Source organism: Macaca fascicularis, chromosome 15, assembly GCF_037993035.2.
Source record: "Macaca fascicularis isolate 582-1 chromosome 15, T2T-MFA8v1.1".
NCBI classification, from domain to species: domain Eukaryota; kingdom Metazoa; phylum Chordata; class Mammalia; order Primates; family Cercopithecidae; genus Macaca; species Macaca fascicularis.
Window position 1 is genome coordinate 62,017,945 of NC_088389.1, and position 24,608 is coordinate 62,042,552.

A 24,608-nucleotide genomic window follows, 5' to 3' on the forward strand; every position below is an offset into this window, starting at 1 on the left:
AAAAACTGCAAAATATGCCATATTGATTTCCCATTTAAACCAAATTAGTATTTGCATTAAAATACTGAAAATCAAGTAACTTCAAACTTCAGAATTGAAGGAGTGAACACTTCAGTATTTCTTTGTAAAGAAGAAAATACTAAGGTTCTCTCGAGTGCTCCAATAAATATAAATTACACCTAAATCTAAATCATCTTATTCTATCTCCATTCAAAAATAAATATGCATACATACAATTTCTAAGTATCTGTGGAAATGTTATGTGAGGAAAAATAACATATGCATTTATAATTCACAAAGTTCATTTTTCCCCCTTTCCTTTACAGTAGCTTTAGAAAATTGCTTTTTGATGATTTAGCAAATTGTATTTATTTTTAAAAGAATCTCATTTATTGAGATTGATAATTCCAGGTTTCATTTGCTTTGAAATTACATTTTCCAATGATAAGTTCTGGGAAAATGTGGTTCCACATGCCAGTGAAATAAAGATTAAAAAAAAAGTCAGTTGACTTACTCTGTAAATGTAGTAATTTATCGTTCCTACTAAACTCAAAATATGAGAAGATTGAAGTAAAAATTATTAGGATAATTTTAACAGCAATTTATTTAAGAACAAGACAAGTATTTAAATAACATAAAACTATTCATATAAATTTTGTATTTGAAATATCTTTAAAAATTTTAGTCATTCTCCAAATGTATTTTCTATCTCTGTTATCAGAGATGGACTATTACAAGTTATCGATGCTTATTAAAAAAAAAATCTTGTTATTCAGACACCAAGAAATTCAAAAGATAAACCAGTCTGATTTATTTTGTAGTACTATAATGGAAAGATGGCCCTGAAGCACTACAAAAGAGTCATGTGCCTTCTGAATGATCAGAGCACAATCACGTTCACCTCAGTAGTATTTAGTACTAAGGGCATTTTAAATGAAAACTAAACCTCTGACAATTTGACAGAGATGTAATGTCTCAATAGCAACACCTGGTCAATCAAAACATTAAAACAGCAATACCAGATACAGAGGAAAAAAAAACTATAATTTACACAAGAGTATTTCTGGTTCTTGAGGAAGTGGGCAAAGTGAGTTGAACTACCAAAACAAAAGCTTCCAAAATGAACTTATAATGTATTAGCTTATGAAAAGCTATGTGTTAGGCCTCAAAAATGGTACCAGTAAAAATGGTGCTTAGATAACTCCAAAATCTAATTTTGGGGTTATTTAGCATTTTATAAGACAACAATATGTAACCAGTTCTATTATCTTAAACACACCAAAGCGCACACAGAGAAAAACAGACCTATCACTTGATATCTACTGTGTGCATGGGGTTATTATGGTTTTTAAAGATCTGCTTATGTAGCCAAGGACCTCTCAGAAACATATTTAGGAATCCCAACATATATCCAATTAACCTGGAAAAGAAAAGATTCTGGCTGACTTTTTGAATCTCTTCATTTCACATTTTAAGTTATTTTAAAAGAAAAACATTCCATATTAGCATTAGGCAATTAGAAAATTATCTATCCTATCTTACATCACAATCGCAGGATAAAGGCTTTTGCATAGATACAGTCTCAGAACCAAAACCACGCTCTTATTCCTTCTGGACTGTAAAACATAGTTCTAGAGTTAAACCCAAATCTGTTGACATTTAGGGGTACCCACTATGTAGTATGGCATAGAATGCTTTAGAGAATAACATTCTCACTCAGTATAAAACTCCAAACTGTGAAAACACAAAAAATACATTTCTAAATGGGTATTTCCAAGTAAGGACAGAAAACTAAGTGGCAAAATGAAATGTAATATTGTTACTTATGGTTTATAAGATATACTCTGACACACTGTGGCCGTAAGCCTTTACTAGGCCAGAAAGGAAGGCAAGCACACTCACTTCTCTACTCTTCTCCATTTCCCAGATAACAAATATTCTATTTTTTGAAGTGTAAATTCTAGGCATTCAAAATATTATATATAAAAAAACAAGGCTTAATTCTTCTAAAGCAGTTACATTTGCTTCCTGCTTAAATCTTCAGTTGAAATAAAAGGCAGTAGGGTTTGAAATACATTTTAACAATGCACACAAAGAAATCAAATGCAAAATTAAACATAAAAGATGCATTGTGCTTTTCGGTTCTTAACACATACAGCCCTCAAATAGCAAACTCCTGGTTACTTTTTAAAGTAGATTAAAAACAAGATTAACCAAATGTCCAACTCATGTCAAATCATAGCCTCTACTAGTTAAAAATTCTGTTGGTTGTAAAACTCTGTTGGTGGCCATATTGGCCCAGGATTTTTAATATAAATGAGAGTAGAAATGACAGGGGGTGGGGGAAGGGACATTCTTTCTTGAATAGTTAAAAAGGGAAAATTTTTATATAGAATTAGTTATTTGAAAGATGAAAAAGAACATTAAAAGTCAGCCTCTACAAAAATCTGAAAATGTAGCAGAAATGAAAATACAAGAAGTTATATTATTAAACATTTAAAAACATTCTAAACATTTTTGAAGGAGGTAAAAATATTAACTATTTGAGGAAATTATGTAATTGTTAAATAAAAACAGTATTTTTTTCTTTTTTTATGGTCTCCAAATTGATAAAGACATTAAATTATATAATTTTAGAATCATTAAAACATAAAAAGATGGTGTCATCAGATGGTTGTTAGAATATGGATGTTTGTGTGTATGTAGTCTTTTTAGTTTTATTAGCATGCACCCTTTAGAATGACAGTCTTTAGCTTTTATTAATGTAGTCAAGTCTAGCTGATTAAAAAGCTATTATATTCATATACAGGTTGTTGAAGATATTTCATTTTATTTTTCTTGAAGTTGTTGAAAATAGTGAACACTTCTATAACTTTCTTCTTAGTTCTGAAAGTGTTTTAAGGAATTTTTTATTTGGAATATTTCAGAAGTCCACTAGTAACAATCAACTACACCACATTTCTTATATGTTTGAGAAACAATATTCTATTTAACCTACAGACTTTTTTGATTTTTAAAGAAAATGATTCCTGGGTGAACATTAATTTACTATTAAAATTTAAGTTGCTCTATAAATGATCTTCTAGTTGGGAGGCACATAAAAGCAACTGTAAAGCTCCCAAATATAAACATTTCCAAACTGGATACTAATCACATTTCCCATCATTTGGGATAAGAAATCTGACAATTTTGGTTAGAAAAAATAATTAATCAATGCTTAAGTGCAGAAAGGTCCAGAGTTTTAAGCAGACTGGTTGAAATGAATAAGTAGTAATAATTCTAACCAAGGCTTCATTACTTGGTCATTGCGCTGACTGACTCAACATTCATGTGTGAGGGCTACTAGGAGTCAATAGATGGCAGTCCATCGCCTAGTAAAAGAGCTGAAGATGACTAAAATCACCATGCATCTTGTTTTTATTCAAGGTTGAATATTCCTTCATTGCATACATTTGGATATTGTCCATATACTGATAATTTAAATACTTAAGTATTTTATTTTAGAGACACTGATATATGCACAACTTCATAAACACGTTAGTTTTATATTTATACTTGCATAGTAAACTCATTATTAATTTCAACTTGATAATTTATAAACTGTGATGGCAACTTCAATATTATTTTTTAAAAATTAACCAGGATTCCAGATTGGAACAAAGTTTTCAAATTGAATTTGTTATACCTATAAATAGAATATATTGTAATTCCTTAAAAAGTAAATTTATTTTGTTTTCATTTATTTTTTCCTAATGATTCTTTTTAAAATTTATGTTTCTGAACAGCTAAAATATTAAGCAAACCATCAAATATCTGTTATATTGAAACAAATTTTTACCCTTTAACTACAGGTATATAAAAGAACACAGGTGTAAATAATCAAAAGAGCAGCTTTAAAATCATACTTCCTATACTTCAAGATTGGAATTGTTTAAATTAAGGGAAAAGCTGAAATAAATGCAATGTCAAATCTACAAGGATATTACTTTATACGGTTACAAAGAGTAGCTCTGTGATCTCGAAAAGTGTAACACATATAATTAGATTCTAATTAAGTTTAGGCTGTAAGGATTTCACTATGTTAGGATAAAAAACTGCTATATAAGCACAAACTTAATGTATTCAGATGAATTACATCTGTAACATATATGTGTAACATACATGGGTATGTATATATTTTTGGGTAGAACATGTTAACAAATCCTAATTTGAGATTTGAGGAATACTTGAGGAGTTACAGCTTTCTACTGAAAATCTTTAAATAAATTAAATGGTAATCACAAAGTGTGAAAACAAACCACCTTATATAATTTATGGCCTCGTGGGCCTGTAACAGACAGACAGGTAGTTTGAGTCTACTTGTTGGTTTACTTTTATTTCCCTAAAGAGAATGATAAGAAGAAAGTCATGTTTTGAAAGAACTTTGCCCTTTGTATTTTTACAAGCTGTCTTTGTGTAAACAAAACTTTGAAATATGCTAAACCTTAAGAAACAATGTTTAACAACTTTTAATTAATATATTATGTTATGTAACTAATAACTAAAAGAATAATGGTCTGTTGCTTTGCACAACATATTTAATACAGTAAAAGAAGTGAGTAGTAAGGCTATGGTGAATTATTGAAATGATTTAAGCTGAACAACATTAAAAGTAAACTAAATTCATAATATTGAGCACCAGTCAATTAGATTCTCTAGCAAACTATATTTTCTGCTTCTACTTAGCCTAAAATCATAATAAAAGGAAACCAGGAATTGAATCATTTGAATGGTATTAAGCAGATATTTATACATTTTGAATAAGTCAAGAAGGGCTTAAGGATATGACAGTTGAATTATTCTATATGAAATATACACTAAGCTTTTTCTAGGTTCATTGAAAAAGATGAGTAACTGTTTCAGTAAAGGCAAATGAAGATACTGTGGACTGAATGCTTGTGGACTGTGGATAATACAACATTTAAAGACACTGGATTATTATTCTTTAAGGCTCCCAGTATACTTTTACCCTTTAGTTTAATGAATACAGTCTGGAAGACTAAGAGATACCATGATGTAATCATTAAATGATGTGAGTAATAAAAAAATCAAATTCTTTTAAGAACAGGAAGATAGGGTAGGGGGCAGTGGAAAAGAGAAAAAGTATATTATTGCTTTCTCAGTACAAAAACTCTTCAGATGTTTATTATCTTCCAGCAGAAGATGCTTGTCTATATTTTATGGTCAGCAGTTCAGAGAAGGGTAAATAGGCTAGGTCTTGGGGAAAATAAAAAAGGTGTTTCTACTCACTGTTAGGTGATACTGCCTCCAGATTTCTGTGCAAGCCTGGAAAATAAAAATATTGATCAGCTGGGAGCATGAAACAAGGTACTTTACAGCCTGTTGGTTTTGGCATAACCCAGCATCCACCGGTGTCGGTCACAGGAAAATAAGAAGCTTAACAGAAAGGGTCTGCATTTCAGCTTCAAAAACCTGGCTAGACAGTTTAATTGAATTTTACACTGGTTTAACACACTCCCTGCCATTGTCAGAAAGCCAGTAACAAAGTTTTCTCTCTCTTTTTCTTTTCAGGTTAGAAGTTTTGGGCACTAAGATGTGATAAAGAGCCATAACTCAGTTAAACTGATAAATGAACAGCAGTGGCCAAAATCAACAAAACTCACCAAGTACACCTTTTAAAACAACATTTTGAACTTTGGTAGTAAGATGGAAAACAATTTAATAGTAACTGCTTTAAGAAGACTTCATTGTTATTATATATTTGTGACAGCTGTTGGCATCTTTTACTGAATCACTTGGTGCTAACTCTTAATACTCTATAAGAAAGAGAATTAAAAACAACAAGAACAAAAACGACAGCAAGAAACTAAAATCCAAAATGTCACATCTTTCCATATCCACATCTGTAGTGAGATCAACTTAAAAAAAACCCCAAAACTTCAATAATCTTGTAAAAGATATACTTACTGAAACTAGAATAGGTAACAACAAAAGAACCAACCAAACAAGCAAATATAAACAACAGCAGCAACAACAAAAACAGTGATTAGAATATATTCTCTTACGAATACATATATAAATCTTCTTATGCCTAAATTATGACCTTGTTAAGGACACTTTTTCTAACCAAGCTGCTTATGTATAGTTGATCAGTTTACCATCTTCTCAGGAGCAAAGAGTATGTTGTTTCTAACTATATAAATGATTTGAATAAATTAAAACACCAAGCAAAGGAAATCGTGATTCTAAAAGTGAATGGAAATTTATAGCTTTTGTTTATAGATGCATGCCTAGAGTAAGACTGTCTGAAATCTTTGTAATTTTTGACATCTCCTGTGAAACAACTCCTTACTTGATTTGTCATTCCTCTTTCATTTATTTTTCAAAGTATTGATAAGACTAACAAAGGTAATTCATACCATCTGAAAATATCATGGGTATGACAAGAATTTAAGAAACAACATTTGAATGCCAATACCTCTACTGATTATACCACCATAAGTGATTAGACAAAAAAGTAGATATGTTTCGACTATGCTGAAACATATCTATGGTGAAAAATTTTATCCTTTATGCATTTTAAGATTAACTTTCCTGTGTAATTTCCTATAGACAGTTGTGTAGACTGCTCCTATAGGAAGCAGTCTATATAGCTTTCTATAGGAAAGACTGTTTAGTGGTCAGCTTTCCAGTTTTAATGTCAAATTCCTGGAAACTAAAGTATCTTACAAAACAAAAAAAAACCCCACTTATTATACCCAGTCATTTCTGGATGAACAACGTTGATGAAAAGACAACCATTTTTAAAAAGTAAAAGGCTGATTCACAAGACAAAGATCATGTTAGTACCAAATGTAGCCACAAACTTTAGGTTACAAAGGTTCTTAAGAATATATACAAAAATACCTATTTTTATAAACATGTATGCACACAAAGATCTAATGTACAATATATCCTTAAATATTCATTTCCTACCTTCTATCATAAGCTTTTTGCTGTGTACATATAATTTGAGTTGGATTATTGTAGAAATAAGCAAGCAGTTATTTATACATTAGTTATGGATAGTTCTTGATTACCACAGTGTCCTCAGAATAATACGGTTGAAAAATCGCAATCACTGAGTTGTCATACACTGGCAGAATGCCACTCTACCATGTGACCTTTTCTTGTGTTGCAGCAATTTAGTAATAAAAGAAAGAATTACTTGGTTTTTGAACAATCATCTGATTGCTCTGTACATGAAGATGATGCCCGATATAGAAAATTAGTAGTGAGAGACATGAAACTTCTTTTCATTTATTAGACAATAGTATTATAATTTTAAAAAACTCCTACTTGACTATCTCATAAGTATTTTTACTCAACATTCTCATGCATAGTTTCATTTTGCTATTTTTTGTAATACCTATTTACATTTGAGGTTAAAAAGTAAACAAATATTTTTCATTTCAAACTAGGTGCCAATATAAGGCACACACCTTTATTTGTCACTATGTATCATCAATGAATTTTTAAAACCTTAATTTTTATTTTTGCTTGTTACGGGTTCAACTTTTTACCATTCCCTAGTCATTGCATGTATTTTTCTTCTTATCAAATAGAATGCCACAGCACCCAAAGGCATATATCTACTGCATGGAAAATTATATACCTACTGCATAAAATAAAGTAATTTCTAAAGCAAGAAGCTTACTATTACCACTAACTTTGGTCTAGTTAAAAAAATATTTAAAATGAATTATTAGTCGGCTATGGAACTCATCTAAGATGCAAATTCAACAAACTATGAAAATACAATTGCATTTATTGGTTACCCTGGTGATCTCACCTTACTGGCACTTGGAGGGATGGCAACCCAAAGGGCCTCCTCAAATCACACAACTGAAAACATACGAAGTGTACTTGTACATCTGTTTTAGCAATGTGCTACATTGTTTGCCAACTTCTGCCCAACTAGTTTTCCCGTCTATTGTATTTTATATAATAAACCATACATAAATAACTGAGTGTTATTATTCATAAAATTCAAAGATGAATCAACACAGTTTGCCACACCAGATGAACTGAGAGTTTATACTGTGCATTTTGACCCATATTGAATTTTATCAGGTGCTAATTATTGTTTTACGAGAACAACGGCTTAGTGCATCTGTTGTTTAATTCCCACTTCCCTATTCTCAAATGTGAACATCAAAGAAAATAAAACACTCAATCTTAAACAGCCCCTGACAGCAGACCAAGACTCAAGTGCTCAATAGACAAGGCCCTTGCCACCAGTTCTCATATTTCCACAACAATGAACAAACACAAAAACAGCACTAAGCGGCCTTTCCTCCTCCTCAGCTCCCCTTGGCCAGTTGTCTGCCTTGTACTAGAGAGAGCCCTTGAACGCAGCCCTGCTGGGAACACAGCACAGGAGAAAGGATTAGCCTTACTAACATGCTAGCATTTGCAAAAGGGAAGAAAAAAAACCCCAGTACTGTATTTGGTATATGAATAACCAAAATGTATGAGCTGACAAGAGACCAGGACAGGCCTGTGGCTCCCCGGGAGAAAATGTAGCTGTGATGAGTGACAGGGCTTTCAGGAAATATGTTCACAATCACAGACAGTGAAGGCCATGACCTAGATCGTTTAAGAGCTTGTCTTGTCAAATTATCAAAAGCTTCTTCCTCTCTGAATAAAGAGTGACATAAGTGAGTGTCAGAAAGCTGCAGGCTGACAAGCCAAGCATACAATAACAGAATGCACGTCACATACATGCTGAACACCGCCACTGCTAGCGGCAAATCTTAATGAGAGCGCGGCCAGCCCAGGAGACTTGGGTCCCTGCTGGCACAGCTACTCATCTCACAAAAATCCTTCAGCTCCAAGTCAGTTAGGCTCTGACACGACAACTACAATTACGAAACACAACTTTTTAACAGAATCCTCTGGTGCTTTGTCAAAGCCTCTGTTGTTAGGAGCTGGCCCCCTCAAGTCACTACAGCAAAACAAAAGATTTAATAAAACAAGCAATATTCATTGATGGTGAATAACATAAATAAAGAATAAAGCGAGTAATTTAGTTTAAAATTTGTTGAATGAAAACACATGGCAAGAAAAGCATTCCAGTCTCTGGACTCAACCACCATCTTAACTGTTCCACATGCACACAAATATAAGTTTGGGTGCCGTCATTAAAAAGAACGCCCCTACTCTGAAGCCTTAAGAGCAGGCTCTTGATAGACTTATAGCTACCAAGTCATCTGATTGTTCCGATACTTTTGTAATCACTGGCATATACACTGTTCCTCAGCTACACAACATATTTATGCATCCTATTGTACATATACTTTGAGTACACGTGAAATATAATTTCTCCTAGAAGGAAAATTTTGAAAAGAACATCCTAGCATTTGCCATCAATCAGAATTCCACATAAAGACTGCTCTGAGGTCTGAAATCACAGAAATATACAATTAAGATTCAAGTTTAAAGTTACTGTTTTAATAATGCTTATTATACTTCTATTCTGCATGAAAATTTGCCATTCTTGATAAAGAGGAGCTACAAACATACAGGATGGCAATGTGTATAAAATCTACATAATTTTTTTAAACCAATCAGTATGGAAAGCCATGCGTTGGTCTTTAACTCTAAGCTGCCTCCAAGATGAACCAGACTTCATAAAATCATCTTTCCGCCAAGGTCAAATTTTAATCAATCCCTATACTTTTAATCCTCTGTAATCAGAGAAACTGACAAGCTTAATTTTTGGCTCAAAGATTTTTCTCTTTGATATTCTCCTCTTAAATACAGTTATGAAGGCACAAAGTTTATTAGTAGATTACATTTCAAGGTTACTTTCACAAATAGTTGCTAATGTTTGTAGTAAATCTGCTGACTGATGACCTAAGGTAATGTAAAGTAAAACAATGTAAGAGCTAGTAAAATGTAGCATGATAATGTAGCAGCTACAATCAGAAAACCCAGAGCAAAAATGGCTGGATTCTAATCCAGCTATTTACTATTTTGGGCAAGTTATATATCTCTGTGTCTCAGTTTCGTCATAGATAAAATGGGGCTAACTGTACCTCCTCAAAGGACTGTTGTGATATTTAGCGGGTTGATAAGTATAAAGTCTTTAGAGCAATGCCTGACATAGAGCAAGTGCTCCATTGTATTAATTATTGTTATGACAACATCAATTTGGCACTCCCCATACTGCTGATGCAGAAATAAATAATGGAAATACTGGCATCAATAAAGTAGCTGAAATAAATTAATCTACTGCACCAAGGTCAACTCTTGGATGTGCCCAAACCTAGAAGAAACTCACAGTTTAAGTGAGCTGTTGATGAAGACATAATAGAGGAAAAAATTAAAAAATGAACAAAATGAATAAAATATAGATTTTAAGAAAATTCAGAAACATCAATAAGCATCTACTATGTGAAATGTACTTATTTTTACATCCAGCTGAAGTCTACTCAATGTTTTTATTTGTTAAAAAAACAGAAAAAATACTGGATCAGATAATCCTGATGTATTTTATATTAAAATTCTGGAATACAAAAATCTTAAAATACCTTGGTCATTGATAAAAAAGAAAAGTACACTATTCTGAAAGTTCAGACAACTTTCTTTAATTTAACTCAAACTCATGGATTCCTTTTTTCTATGCTTAAACAATAACGGCCCCAGCTTCCTTACTGGCCTTTCCTCTTCTTTTTTTTTTTTTTTTTTTTTTTTTTGAGACGGAGTCTCACGCTGTTGCCCAGGCTGGAGTGCAGTGGCGCGATCTCGGCTCACTGCAAGCTCCGCCTCCTGGGTTCACGCCATTCTCCTGCCTCAGCCTCCTGAGTAACTAGGACTACAGGCGCCCGCCACCGCGCCCGGCTAATTTTTTGTATTTTTAGTAGAGACGGGGTTTCACTGTGGTCTCGATCTCCTGACCTTGTGATCCGCCCGCCTCAGCCTCCCAAAGTGCTGGGATTACAGGCTTGAGCCACCGCGCCCGGCCTTGGCCTTTCCTCTTCTTTTGGGGAGGTTTTAAGATTAGTCAAGCGCAGTAGTGAGAAAGGGGGAAGGAGTAGAACAAGGAGTTAGATCTGCAACTGACTGTTAACAACCAAGTGAGATAATTCATTACCTTCAAACCAGACTTGTGGGCTGGGTAAGTGGACACCAGGGAGAATAACATGTAGAGGTAGATCCCTATAATTCTGGGAATCCATCTAAGTGGTTTGGTAGTGGATACATAGTCCATGTGCACGATGGATGGAAGAGGTCTTACTTCCTGCTTTCTAGTACCTTAACTCTTTCTGAGTTCCTGTCTTCATAACTTTCAGCTCACTCAGATATCCCATTTCTTAAAAAACAAAAAAATCCCCTAAAAAAAAATAAAAACCTATGTTGGTGACATTCCTCCATTACAACTGCCATGAGTGATTTCATTGTCACTTTGGTATTGGAATAATGAAATCTGAGCACTGACATCCTGAGAAAATTATAAACTAAGTCTGCAAAGGTTCTATACTATACTGTTTAAGTACACTAGCAGGAACCAGAAGTTTTAAACTAGACTCAAAAGAGGTAAACTAAAGGCAAATTAGTTTCACTTTATTTTATTTTATTTTTATTTATTTATTTAGAGACAGGGTCTTACTCTGTTGCCCAGGCTAGAATGCAGTGGTGGAATCATAGCTGACTGCAGCCCTGATCTCCTGGGCGCAAGCAGGATTCTCTGACCTCAGCCTCCAGAGTAGTTACGACTACAGGCATGGACCACAGTGCTTGGCTAATTTTTCATTTTTTGTAGAGATGGAGTCTCACTATAGTCCCTAGGCTGGTCTCAAACTGGCTCCAAGCGATCTTTTCACCTTGGCCTCCCAAAGGCTGAAATTACAGGCATAAGCCATGGCACCCAGCCTGGTAAAATAATTTCAAAGTGAAAATTTAGAACTTTACTTATAAACCAATTATAGGCCAGGAACAGTGGCTCATTTCTATAATCCCAGCACTTTGGGAGACTGATGTGGGAGGATCACTTCAGGCCAAGAGTTTGAGACCAGTGTGGCTAACAGCGAGACCCCACCTCTACTTAAAAAGAAAAAGAAAAAATGGTGGCCGGGCCTGGTGGCTCATGCCTGTAATCCCAGTACTTTGGGAGGCCAAGGTAGGCAGATCACGAGGTCAGGAGATTGAGGCCATCCAGGCTAACACATGAAACCCCGTCTCTACTAAAAATACAAAAAATTAGGCGGATGTGGTGGTAAGTGCCTGTACTCCCAGCTACTTGGGAGGCTGAGGCAGGAGAATCGCTTGAACCCAGGAGGCGGAGGTTGCATTGAGCCGAGATTACACCACTGCACTCCAGCCTGGGCAACAGAGTGAGACTCTGTCTCAAAAACAAAAAAAAAACCCAATTATACAAAGTCCATCATAAATAACAAATACTTAATAGAGCAAATTGTTTAAAACCACCAAAACCAATCCTAATTCACCTTAGTCAACTACATTAAACTCCTTCTACTTACAATCAATGCCCTGTTATCCAGTTCTAAATCTCATGGAATGCTCTTGGGGAAATTTCCTTTTCCTCTTCTCCCAAGATGTTGATAGCATCCAGCATATGTCAGATACACAAATAATCATCCTTAGGTCTGATGTTGTAGTAAGACAATACCTTTTTTCTATAATTCCAAGAAAGGCAAAATACTTATAACTTAAATACACATAACTAACTATGTAGAGAACGTGTATAGTTAAAACTACAAAAATCTGATAATGGAAGCTAAAGGAGTTCTAAATAAACAAAGAGACACACCATGTTCATGGATTGGAAGACTCAATACAGTGGAGTCAACTAACCCTACAGTAGTCTATAGACTGAACACAACTGTAATCAAAATCCTATCAGAAATTATCATAAGTATAGACAAGGTGATTCTAGAATTATATGAAGGGGGAAAGGAATTAGAACAGCAAAAGTTATTTTGTAAAAAAATAACCAAAGTTGGCCAGGTGTGGTGGCTCACACCTGTAATTCCAGCAATTTGGGAGGCCAAGGTTGGCAGATCACCTGAGGTCAGGAGTTCGAGACTAGCCTGGCCAACATGGTGAAACCCTGTCTCTACTAAAAATATAAAAATAAGCCGAGCGTGGTGGTGGGCGCCTGTAATCCCAGCTACTTGGGAGGCTGAGACAGGAGAATTGCTTGAACCCAGGAGACGGAGGTTGCAGTGAGCCAACACGGTGCCACTGCACTCTAGCCTGGGCAACAGAGTGACACTTGGGGTCTCAAAAACAAAAAAAACCAAAAGTTTAAGAAATCTCGCTACTTAAGACTTACTATAAAACTATAGCAATCAAGACCATATGGCCTTAGCAAGTAGGACATATACATACATCAGTGCAACAAAATAGAGTCCAGGAATCAATCCATGTAAATATGGCCAATTGGCCTTTGACAAAGATGCAAAATCAATTCAGTTGAGAATGGAAAGTCTTTTCGACAAATGGTGTTAGAACAACTGGTTAACCATACGTAAAGAAAAAAAAATGAACCTTGATCTAAACCTCATATTATACAAAGTTTAACTCAAAATAGATAACAGATCTAAATATAAAAGTAGAAACATCTGAAAGAATACACAGGAGAAAATCTTCTGGCTGGCCATGGTGGCTCATGCCTGTAATACTAGCACTTGAGGCCAAGGTGGGCAGATCACTTGAGTCCAGGAGTTCAAGACCAGCCTGGGCAACAAAACAAAACCTCATTTCTATAAAAAATAGAAAAGTCAGACGAGCATGGTGGCACGTGCCTATCGTCGCAACAACTAGGAGGCTGAGGTGGTAGGATCACTTGAGCCTGGGAGGTGGAGGTTGCAGTGAGCCGAGATTGCACCACTACACTTCAGCCTGCGGGACAGAATGAGACCCTGTCTCAAAAAACAAAAACAAAAAACTTTGTGATCTGGGGTTGGGTAAAGAGTTCAAATTTATAAGTTAGACTTCATTAAATTTAAAAATTTCTGCTTTGCCTGAGAACTGTCAAGAAAATACGAAGACAAACTATGGACTGGAAAAAAATATTCTGAAATCACATACCCAACTGAAGACTTATATCCAAAATACAGACAGAACTATCAACAGCCAATGAGAAGAAAATTAACACTCTCATTAAAAATTAGGAAGGGATGTTAATATTTCACCAAAGAAGAAAGAAGGATGATAAGTGCATACATGAAAGGATATTCAACATTATTAGCCATTAGAAAATGCAAACTAAAACTATAATTAGATAGTATACGTCTATTAGAATGACTAATATAAAACTAGCAAATAGAGATTAACAGAAATAAAAAGTAGAAAACAATAAAACATCTATAATTCCTGACATAACAAGAGCAAATATTTTAGAATATTTTACTCCAAACTTTTCTTTTTTTGAGACAGAGTCTTGCTCTGCACCCAGGTTGGAGTGCAGGGATGCGATCTTGGTTCACTGCAACCTCCACCTCCGAAGTTCCAGTGATTCTCTGACTTGTGATTCTCCCACTTCAGATTCTCCCACCTCAGCCTCCCAAGTAGCAGGGATTATAGGTGTGCGCCACCACGCCTGGCTAATTTTTGTATTTTTAGTAGAGACAGGGTTTCAACATGTTGGCCAGGCTGGTCTTGAACTCCTGACCTTAAGTGATCTGCCTGCCTTGGCCTCCCAAAGTGCTGGGATTACAGGTATGAGCCACCACACAGGGCCCACTCCAAACTTTTTTTTTTTGGATCTACCAATTTTTTATATATGCCTGCAATTTTTTTCTATTGGCTTATTAAAAAAAAAAAAAAGGCGTATGTGAAATCCAGCCAGTATTGGCAGCTCAGGTGGTATTTGCCAAGCACTATACAGGTCTCTGATCAACTCATTTATGGAAAAGTTGTGAGACTATCAAGTTTTGGTTTGTTAAGAACAGGGAAAGAGTTACAATTACAGAGACCTGTGAAGAGCTGTTTTAAATCACTGGACATTGTTATCTATACCATTAAAAGACCCTTCCATTGTGCCAGATTCTTATAAGAATAAAGTTCTTGGCTGGACACATTGGCTCATGCCTGTAATCCCAGCACTTTAGGAGGCTGAGGCGGGCAGATCACTTGAGGTTAGGAGTTTGAGACCAGGGTGGACAACATGGCGAAACCCCATCTGTACTAAAAATACAAAAAGCAGCTGGGTGTGGTAGTGCGCGCCTGTAGTCCCAGGTACTTGGGAGGCCGAGGCAGGAGAATAGCTTGAACCCAGGAGGCGGAAGTTGCAGTGAGCTGAGATCGCACCACTGCACTCCAGCGCCACTGCACTCCAGCGCCACTACACTCCAGTCTGGCAACAGAGTGATACTCTGTCTCAAATAAGCATCCCTAAACCAGTAGCAGTGGGTAGCAAGGGTGATGAGAGGGTGAGAAAGAAGACTTTGAGACCCTGTAGCTTACTTTAGAAATTTTTCCTGCTACATTAGAACTGGTTTCTGTCTAAAATATAATGGGCTAAAAAAAGTAAAAATTTAGAATAACACTGGATGAAATAATTTAAAAATTGAGCCATGTCTTCCATGATTACAGAGAGAATTATTTTTATGTTCTATAAAAGGCCAATTAGCTCATAATATTTATTATATAATTTGCTTGAGTTTCTTGAACTTCTGAAAGTAGTTTAGTATTGCTTTATTTTTATCAAGCAAATGATTAGTAGAATGCCTTACAACAAATGAAGATCACACTTACTATTAAACTGAAATCCTGCATAATTATCTTTTTACTCTCTTTTTAAAACAAATGAAACAATACAATAAAAATACGAATAAAGGCAAAACTAATTGCGTTTTTCAGCCCTCTTTTCTAACCTATTCCCAGTCTGATGAGGAAAATCAATGTTAAGAGCGTGGTATGTATTCTTTTATCCCATTTATCATTGTTTATATATGTACATATATATACACACAAGCATATACATGTAGATTACACAGAGCTCACTTTGTTTTTTGTTTTTTTTTTTTTAACTGAAATATAATCATACTACAGGCATTTGTAAGTTTTCAAGATGAACTGTGTGTACCTTTTAGATGGCATGCCTAATTATTTTAACTAGTAGACAACTGAGGAAAACAGCTCTTTTTCAAGATGAATAACTGCTTATTGGGTTCGACCAGATCATACATAGGATTAGTACAAGATCATACATAGAATTGATTAGTACAACAAGATTATACATAGAATTGATTAGTATGCTAGCAAACAGATCTCTATAAGTAAGTCTTTGAATAGTTTGAGGTTAAACAGCTTTCCCAGCTGTGCATATTGCTTCACTGCTGTGTAATTTGACAGAAACTTTCAAAACCAAATCAGAAAGCTGTCTGGAATGTATACTTTTTTTTTTTTTTTTTTTAAGAGATCGGGTCTTGCTATGTTGCCCAGGTTGGACTTGAACTCCTTTGCTCAAGTGATCTTCCTGCCTCATCCTCCCACGTACTGGGACTATAGGCAACTTCCACCACATCCAGGGATCTATAAAGGTCAGTAGCACTGACCTTATTCTGTAAGATTTAGTGAATCTTTTAGCCTTAGGGTTGTTAACAAGGATCTTATTTTCATTCTCAATTCATAACTCAGATAATTATATCCCAGAATTTGTTCATATTAGTGGATTTAATAGTAAAATTCAAGTCTACATGGACTTTTATACCTAGATTTAGTTTTAAAAAGGTGTGGCATATAATAAGTTTGAAATTTAACAAATTCTTAGTGGCCTTCTGCTTTATATATCAGAGACTTGTGTCTTCCCAAATGTGATTGGACTGAAGAGTAAGTCAGTCCATTCCTCAGTGCTGTAAGATTCTCAGAGAAAAACTGAAGTTTATTTATCCTTTAATGTTGAGAGCTTATAAAGTTTATAAAGGCAGGCTAGAAGGAGACAATCTTTCTCTTCCTTTGATGAAAGGTAAGGGTCTGAAGAATGGGAATTATCTCTATTTTCTACACACTTACTCTTACATTTTCTATAAAGACAAGATAAGCTTGCTAGTAAGCTGCTGAGTCCACTGAAAGTGACTAATACTAGACAAGGAGGTATGTACTATAGGGAGAGTTAAAAAGATTGGAGGAATTTTCAGGTTACTTAGAAATGGCTAGAAAGGAAACCATTTAGTACAATTTAAAATAAGAACTGGTTTCTCCTTCAAACTTTAAATGTACTAAGTTATATACTGTACTAGTCCATTTTCACATTACTCTAAAGAATTACCTAACACTGGGGTAATTTAGGAAGAAAAGAGGTTTAACTGACTCAAGTTCCACAGGCTTAACAGGAAGCATGACTGAGGAGGCCTCAGGAAACTTACAATCATGGTGGAAGTTGAAGGGGAAGCAAGCACCTTCTTCACGTTGGCAGGAGAGAAAGAGAGCAAATGAGGGGCAGGGTGCCATACACTTTTACACCATCAAATCTCATGAGAACTTACTATTGCAAGAACAGCACGGGGGAAATCTGCCCCCATGATCCAATCACCTCCCACCAGGTCCCTCCCTCAACATTGGGAATTACAATTCAACTTGAGATTCGAGTGGGGACATGGAGCCAAACTGTATCATATGCCTTCAAGTTTAAAATGTAGACCATAATTATTTACATAAGGCCACATACATTTGCAACCATGAAAAATTTCAGATATTCATTTATTAGGTGGCTTGGTAACAGTTCCAATAAATTACTAATTCCTGATTTTGGGATTTACTCCCTGAACAATGAACACATATGCAATTTTCACTAACATTATCATGAGTTTTGTGTACATCAAGAGGATAGGAGACCTTCAAGTATAGAAATCTACTTAACTTTCTTGAAGTAGTCTGATCTCTCAGTTAAATAAACATTTGGTAAGCCTATACGACAATTGTGTAAGACAATCAATCAATTGCAGCCTGCCCTCTGGCTCCAATATTACCTATAAATAACATTAAAACGTTGAGAAAAGTGGGTGGAACAAAGTACATGTATCTAACCAAAGTCTCATTTTCCTCTTTATTTCCAAAGATAGTGTAATGCACACTGTCAGCAGAACTACATATTTATCTGAAGGTACATATCAATCTATCACAATAATATAATTCTAGCATTTTAGTTTTTTCAGAGATGAATTTTTATTTTCAAAATTATCCCCTTCATTCATTCCTCCCATTGTGATTTTATACATCCTAGTTACTTTGTTGGGGAGGGGCATTTTAATTTGTAATTATTTATTCTTATTTAGGCATTCTCATTTTCATTAAGTAGATCTGAATATATCAGTGGTTTCTCTTCAAGTAAGTTTAGCAGGGAAATTAGTTTGTTCATGATTATTTGCTATCTGAATCTTAATTTTATCATTTCTTTAAAAAAATGTTTTCTTGTAGATATAGGGTCTCACTATATTGCTTAGGCTGTTCTCAAACTCCTGGTCTCAGGCAATCCTTCTGATTTGGCCTCCCAAAGGGCTGGGTTGTGGTTACTGGAAAGAGTCACTGCGCCCAGTCCTCTATATTATTTCTTAAAACTGTATGTGAATCTATAATTATCTCAAAATAAAAAGACACACTTACTTGGCTCCCTTCTTAGGTCTATGTTACACTTTCTACATTTTCTAGGTACACATTATCTGCAAGTCACTAAGTTTAGAGTCTTCTAAGACTCTTTCATTTATCACCACCCTGATGTACTTTCATATTACACTTTACACTCTTCTTAACACACCCACCTTTCCTATTATACTCTGAGTTCCTCAAGGGCAGGGATCATGTCTTACTCATCTTTTTTTCCCCTCGTACTTGGAATACTGTCTGGCATGTAAGAGGCAACCAGCAAATTTTTGCTAAATGAACAAATGTAGAAAGTTTTTTGGGTGGTAGAACACTGGAGATGTTTCTGAATAAAGGTAGAACCGCCATTACACAAAATATTTGAATTAAGCAAGTCTTTAAATTCAAATCTTGGCTTAGTTATTCAGCTCAATAAGATGTTTCAGCCATTCTTATTTCTGGCCAGTCATATCTGAGTAAGACTGTGGAAAGGATAAGGGGAGGAAATTGTATGAATACTACTCAGTGCTCCTTGGAATAGACTAAAAATAAAATAAATACCTGTTTCTTAAATAACTACCTTTACAAAAATAATGCTCTAGTAACTGTCCATTCTGGATTCGACAAGTATGAAATGATTTGTACTAGATGCTTTATATTTCCTGCTGGAAATCTCCAAGTTTAATAAAAATTTAAATAAAAGACATTAGTTTTCAATTTTACATATGTATTTATTGAAGAAACATCATTGAGCACTCACGTGTATGTTAAAGACTACACAGTTTATACTGAGTTCTCCTTAAAATAAACTTTTGCACTGTGAAAAATATTGTAGTATATGGCTGATATGGGAGCATTTTTCTAGCATCAAAAAAGTAAAAAGGCCAGGTGTGATAGCTCACGCCTGTAACCCCAGCACTTTGGGAGGCCAAGGTGGGCGGATCACCTGAGGTCAGGAGTTCGGCATCAGCCTGGCCAACATGGTGAAACCCCACCTCTATTAAAAATACAAAAATTAGCTGGGTGTGGTGGCTCATGCCTGTAATCTCAGCTACTTGGGAGGCCGAGGCAGGAGAATTGCTCGAATCTGGGAGGCAGAGGTTGCAGTGAGCTGAGATCACACCTCTGCACTCCAGCCTGGGCGGCAGAGTGAGACTCTGTTTCAAAAATAAACATAAAAATAAAATTAAATAAAGGAATAAAGTGAAATATGTTCTATGAATTATTTTCTTCTACTGTATTAAAAAATCAGACTTTAAAAGTTAAAAGTACTGAGCAGGGAATTTGAGAAAAAAAATTGCTGAATAAAGGGAGAAAATTTAGGTTTGGATTTTGATTATATCTGACACTAACTCACTCATGCTTTAATAAAAAAGAGTGGCAATCTGAACAATTAATAAAGATTGCTGAAGCTGCAACGGTCTCTTGTGAGCAGTAAAGCTCTATGGTATCACAGAATTGGCTCTGTGTCTGAAAATCAACATGCTATACTGCTTTCTTGATCCCCAGGGGTTTTTTAAAGTGCTGAAAACCTAAGGTAAAATTTATTTTTGTTTGGAAAATATTTTTCCTCATGTGTTTTATAATATATTGGTTTTTTTTTTTTTTTTTTTTTTTTTTAAAGAGAGAGTCTTACTCTTTCACCCAGGCTGGAGTGCAGTGATGTGATCATAGCTCACTGCAGCCTTGATCTCCTGGGCTCAAGTAATCCTCCCACCTCAGCCTTCTGAGTAGCTGGGACTACAGGTGCATGCCACTCTGCCTGCCTAATTTTTAAATCTTTTTTGGTAAAGAGTGGAAGTCTCACTATGTTGCCCCAATGTCATGAGTGTTATATTAAAGTTGCTTATTAGAGCTATAATATCTGCATATTTAAGAAAGAAAGTTGAGAGATCCTCTGAGCAGGAGATAAACTGATGATTCCTAGATTGCCAATATGCAAGCTTTCTCCACATATATTCATAAAGTACAGTATCATTTTAGCTTTTAGACCTTGGGCAAAACTTATTAACCTTGTAGTGTCTCAGTTTTTAGTTTGTAAAATAGGAGTAATAAATAGTACTTACACTTCATATCCTGCTTGTGAGGATTAAATCTACTGAATACCTACTATATGCTAAGGACATAGTGGTGAATGAAGCACTCCTCCAGCACAGTAAACATACAATTATGTATGGCTGTCGTTATCTTGGAAATGTCAGAGATAGCTCACAGAATTGCTCTGTGTGCAAGCTAAATGTATACAGACATTTAAAAATTCTCTGTATATTTAAAAATTGTTGGCAAGTGAGGAGAGAAACTATAGCAGATTCAGAAACAGGATTCTTTCCACACTCTAGGTTCTTGTCTTCTGAAAGGGACTAATGATGCAGGTTGACTTTGGTAGGCTTTGAGCCATCTTTTTTATCCTTCACCTCATAAAACTCTGGGATTTCAACCAAATACTTTTACAGAAGTAGTTAATCAATGAGGAATTTCCAACAGATTTTAGGAGAGAACTTTTCATTACAGAAAGGATTTGAATATGACTCGACAGTTTTCACTACAAATTCTCTTTGCATACATGTATCTGGTAATCTGGCCAAACAGAGGTTTAGGTGTGTGACTATGGGAATATATAAAGTAAAAGGGCAAGTTTCTTTCCTTTTGTTTTTTTGGAAACTGTCTCACTCTGTTGCCCAGGCTGGAGTGCAGTGGTGCGATCTCAGTTCACTGAAACTTCTGCGTCCTGGGTTCTAGCAATTCTCATGCCTCAGCCTTCCCAGTAGCTGGAATTACAAGTGTGCACCACCACACTCAGCTAACTTTTGTATTTTTAGTAGGGACAGGGTTTTGCCATGTTGGCCAGGCTGGCCTCAAACTTGTGGCCTCAAGTGATCTGCCTACCTCGGCCTCCCAAAGTGCTGGGTAACAGGCGTGAGCCACTGCACCCAGCCTTGGAAGTTTCTCGATATTGTCAATTTATAAAAAGTTAGAACATCTATAGTTATTCAGGGTTTCAGAAATCCTCCGTGAATGAGCAGAAAGTCCAGTAGGTGGGAAGATGAAAATGACAAAGAAAGGTAGAGGATGGTATTGCCAGAGGGTATAAGCCTTAAATAAGCGGAAGATATCTATATAAAAAGGGTTGAGTAATGACTTAAAAGCAGCCATAGCAAGTGAGAAAGAGGCTGATATCATCTCTTAATTCAGGATCATGGAAGATGAGCAGCAAGCATCTGATAGGGTTGCATAGGAAACAAATTTTCTGTGGAGGCCCAGGTTTCAAGACAGACCTAAAGCATGTACAGTTCCAACAACAAGGGGCCAGAATGACTCGGCTTCCATGTGAATTCTCATGAAGTTTCTGGGGTGGTGGAAGGACTATGAGCCTTGCCACAAGGAGTCAGTAGAGCCCAGGCTTGACTGGGCTGTGAGGGAATCCTATACCAGGTGGGTAGGCTACAAAGACCAGGATCCAGAACCTTCACCATGTAATTACAACAAAAATAGTCGATACTGGTAGATTTGGGGAAACGAGTACTGCCTTATCTGAAGTTGGTCACAGCCTAACCCTATTATATTTTATTTTTTGAGATGGGCTCTCACTATGTTGCCCAGACTGGTTTTTTTGTTTGTTTGTTTGTTTGTTTTAGACAGAGTCTTACTCTGTTGCCAGGCTGGAGTGCAGTAGTATGACCTCGGCTCACTGCAACCTCTGCCTCCCGGGTAGAAGTGATTCTCCTGCTTCAGTCTCCCAAGTAGCTGGGACTACAGGCGTGTACCACCACGCCCAGCTAATTTTTGTATTTTTAGTAAAGACAGGATTTCACACCATGTTGGCCAGGATGGTCTCGATCTCTTGATCTCGTGATCCACCTGGCTCGGCCTCCCAGAGTGCTAAGATTACAAGTGTGAGCCACCAGGTTTTAAACTCCTGGGATCAAGAGATCCTCCTGCCTTAGCCTCCTGAGTAGCTGACATTACAGGAGCATACCACGATTTTAACCCTATTTAAAAAAACTTACATTCACTGTGATTATTAATTCTCATTTTAGATAATAATTTAACATATATTAGGGGCCAAAATTAAGTAAAGAGGAATGGCCTATAGAATTAACACTCACAGATGATTATATAACCTTTTACAAGAAATTTTTAACTGTTCTGTAGTACCGTTTTTTATTTTTAAAAAATTGTCTATGATAATGTCTTACTCCTTTCTTTACCACAGGCAAATAAGACCGTATTTGTCAGAGCTCTTTGGAAGAAAACAGTAAAATAAACAGATGCTATTAAAGATAACTGCCAAACTAGAAAATCTTGCTAAGAAAATTATAATTGACAACTTAATGCAGACAACAACATAATGCTAGGACAATTCAGGATTTATCATTTTTAAGACTTGGTAAACACTGAAAAATAAGATTAAAGTACTTTGGAATGAAATGACAACTTCTATCTCTATATATAGCCTTGAGAATAGAGTATTCAAATTAATTAACCATATACCACTTTATTAATAACCAAAGAAATACAAATTAAAACAATAAAATATCATTTTTTGGTCTGATTAGCCAAAAATTTTAAAGACTGATAATACTTAAGGTTGATGAGTGCAGTGCTCATTTCTCTTAACACTGCTGGTAGGTAGATACGTTGATACAATCTTTTAGAAGAGCAATTTGACAATACTTATCCAGATATAAATGTACATGTATTTTAATTTCACAATTCCATTGATAAAATATGACTTACCAAAACATTATTAAATGCACCACTGTTTGTTTAAAAAATGGGTAACAATTTAAGTATAAATTTGCTGGTGGAATTACAATAATAATTGTTACATTATTTACATGAGAAGTACATATATATACCAAACAGTCACACTCTAATCTCTTTTAATCTGAAATTCATTTCAACAGAAAGCCATACTAATTTACTGAGCAAAAGATTATAGGTGTATTTCAGACATGCATTAAAAAGGGCTGTAAAAAAAAGACTACAGGTATATTTCAATATAAATAAAATTAGAAAAATGTTTCTGCTTTCGTATCATGACTTTGGGGAAGTACATATTAAAGTACTTTTATTATTTTAAAAAATAGATAAGTAATGCTTTAAAAAAGAGAATGAGATATACTCCTTTCATAAATACGCCTTAAATGAATTAGAATTGCCACTTAGGTATGAGGATGAAAAATGACTTTGTATTGATTAGTTGTTAATATAAAATAAACATATGTTACTATGTAGTAAGAAACGCAATTAAGACCTAAAATGAAATACTCTTAATGAGACACTCATTAGGAGTTAGGGTAAACCGAATGTAGAAAGCTACATATTCCACATCAAAGCTGATTTACTTATTTCAATAGCCCTCTGGTCTTTGAAATTGTGACTAAACTTCATATACATTTACAACAATACAATGCAAATGGTGTCCAAAATAGCATTTTTAATATGCTGCAATTTAAAGTAATGGCTGCCTTGTCCTTCTTTCCTTAGACTATTAGAGCAGCAAAATCATTAATAAGAAGAATCAGGCCAGGTGCAATGGCTCACGCCTGTAATCTCAACACTTTGGGATGCTGAGGTGGGTGGATCACCTGAGGTCAGGAGTTTGAGACCAGCCTGACCATGTGAAACCCTGCTGTCTACTAAAAATACAAAAATTAGCCGGGCATGGTGGCGGGTGCCTGTAATCCCAGCTACTTGGGAGGCTGAAGCAGGAGAATCGCTTGAACCTGGGAGGCAGAGGTTGCAGTGAGCCAAGATCATGCCACTGCACTCCAGCCAGGGTGACAGAGTGAGACTCTGTCTGGAAAAAAAAAAAAAAAAAGCTGGGCGCAGTGGCTCACGCCTGTAATCCCAGCACTTTAGGAGGCTGAGGTGGATCTATCACGAGGTCAGGAGATCGAGACCATCCTGGCCAACATGGTGAAACCCCGTCTCTACTAAAAATACAAGAATAGCCAGGCATGGTGGCCCGTGCCTGTAATCCCAGCTACTCGGGAGGCTGAGGCAGGAGAATC

The 24,608-nt window shown here is 35.6% G+C and overlaps 1 protein-coding gene across 11 annotated transcripts in view; it reads right to left on the reverse strand.

The window, feature by feature from the left end:
- The window catches only part of ZCCHC7 (zinc finger CCHC-type containing 7), a 261,414-nt gene that overhangs the window by 26,450 nt on the left and 210,356 nt on the right, over positions 1-24,608 (reverse strand). For all 11 annotated transcript variants that reach the window (XM_065530336.2, XM_065530341.2, XM_005581281.4 and 8 more), the window contains exon 6: positions 5,290-5,325. In XM_065530336.2, coding sequence (XP_065386408.1) covers positions 5,290-5,325 — 36 coding nt within the window. The remainder of the gene's footprint in view (positions 1-5,289; positions 5,326-24,608) is intronic.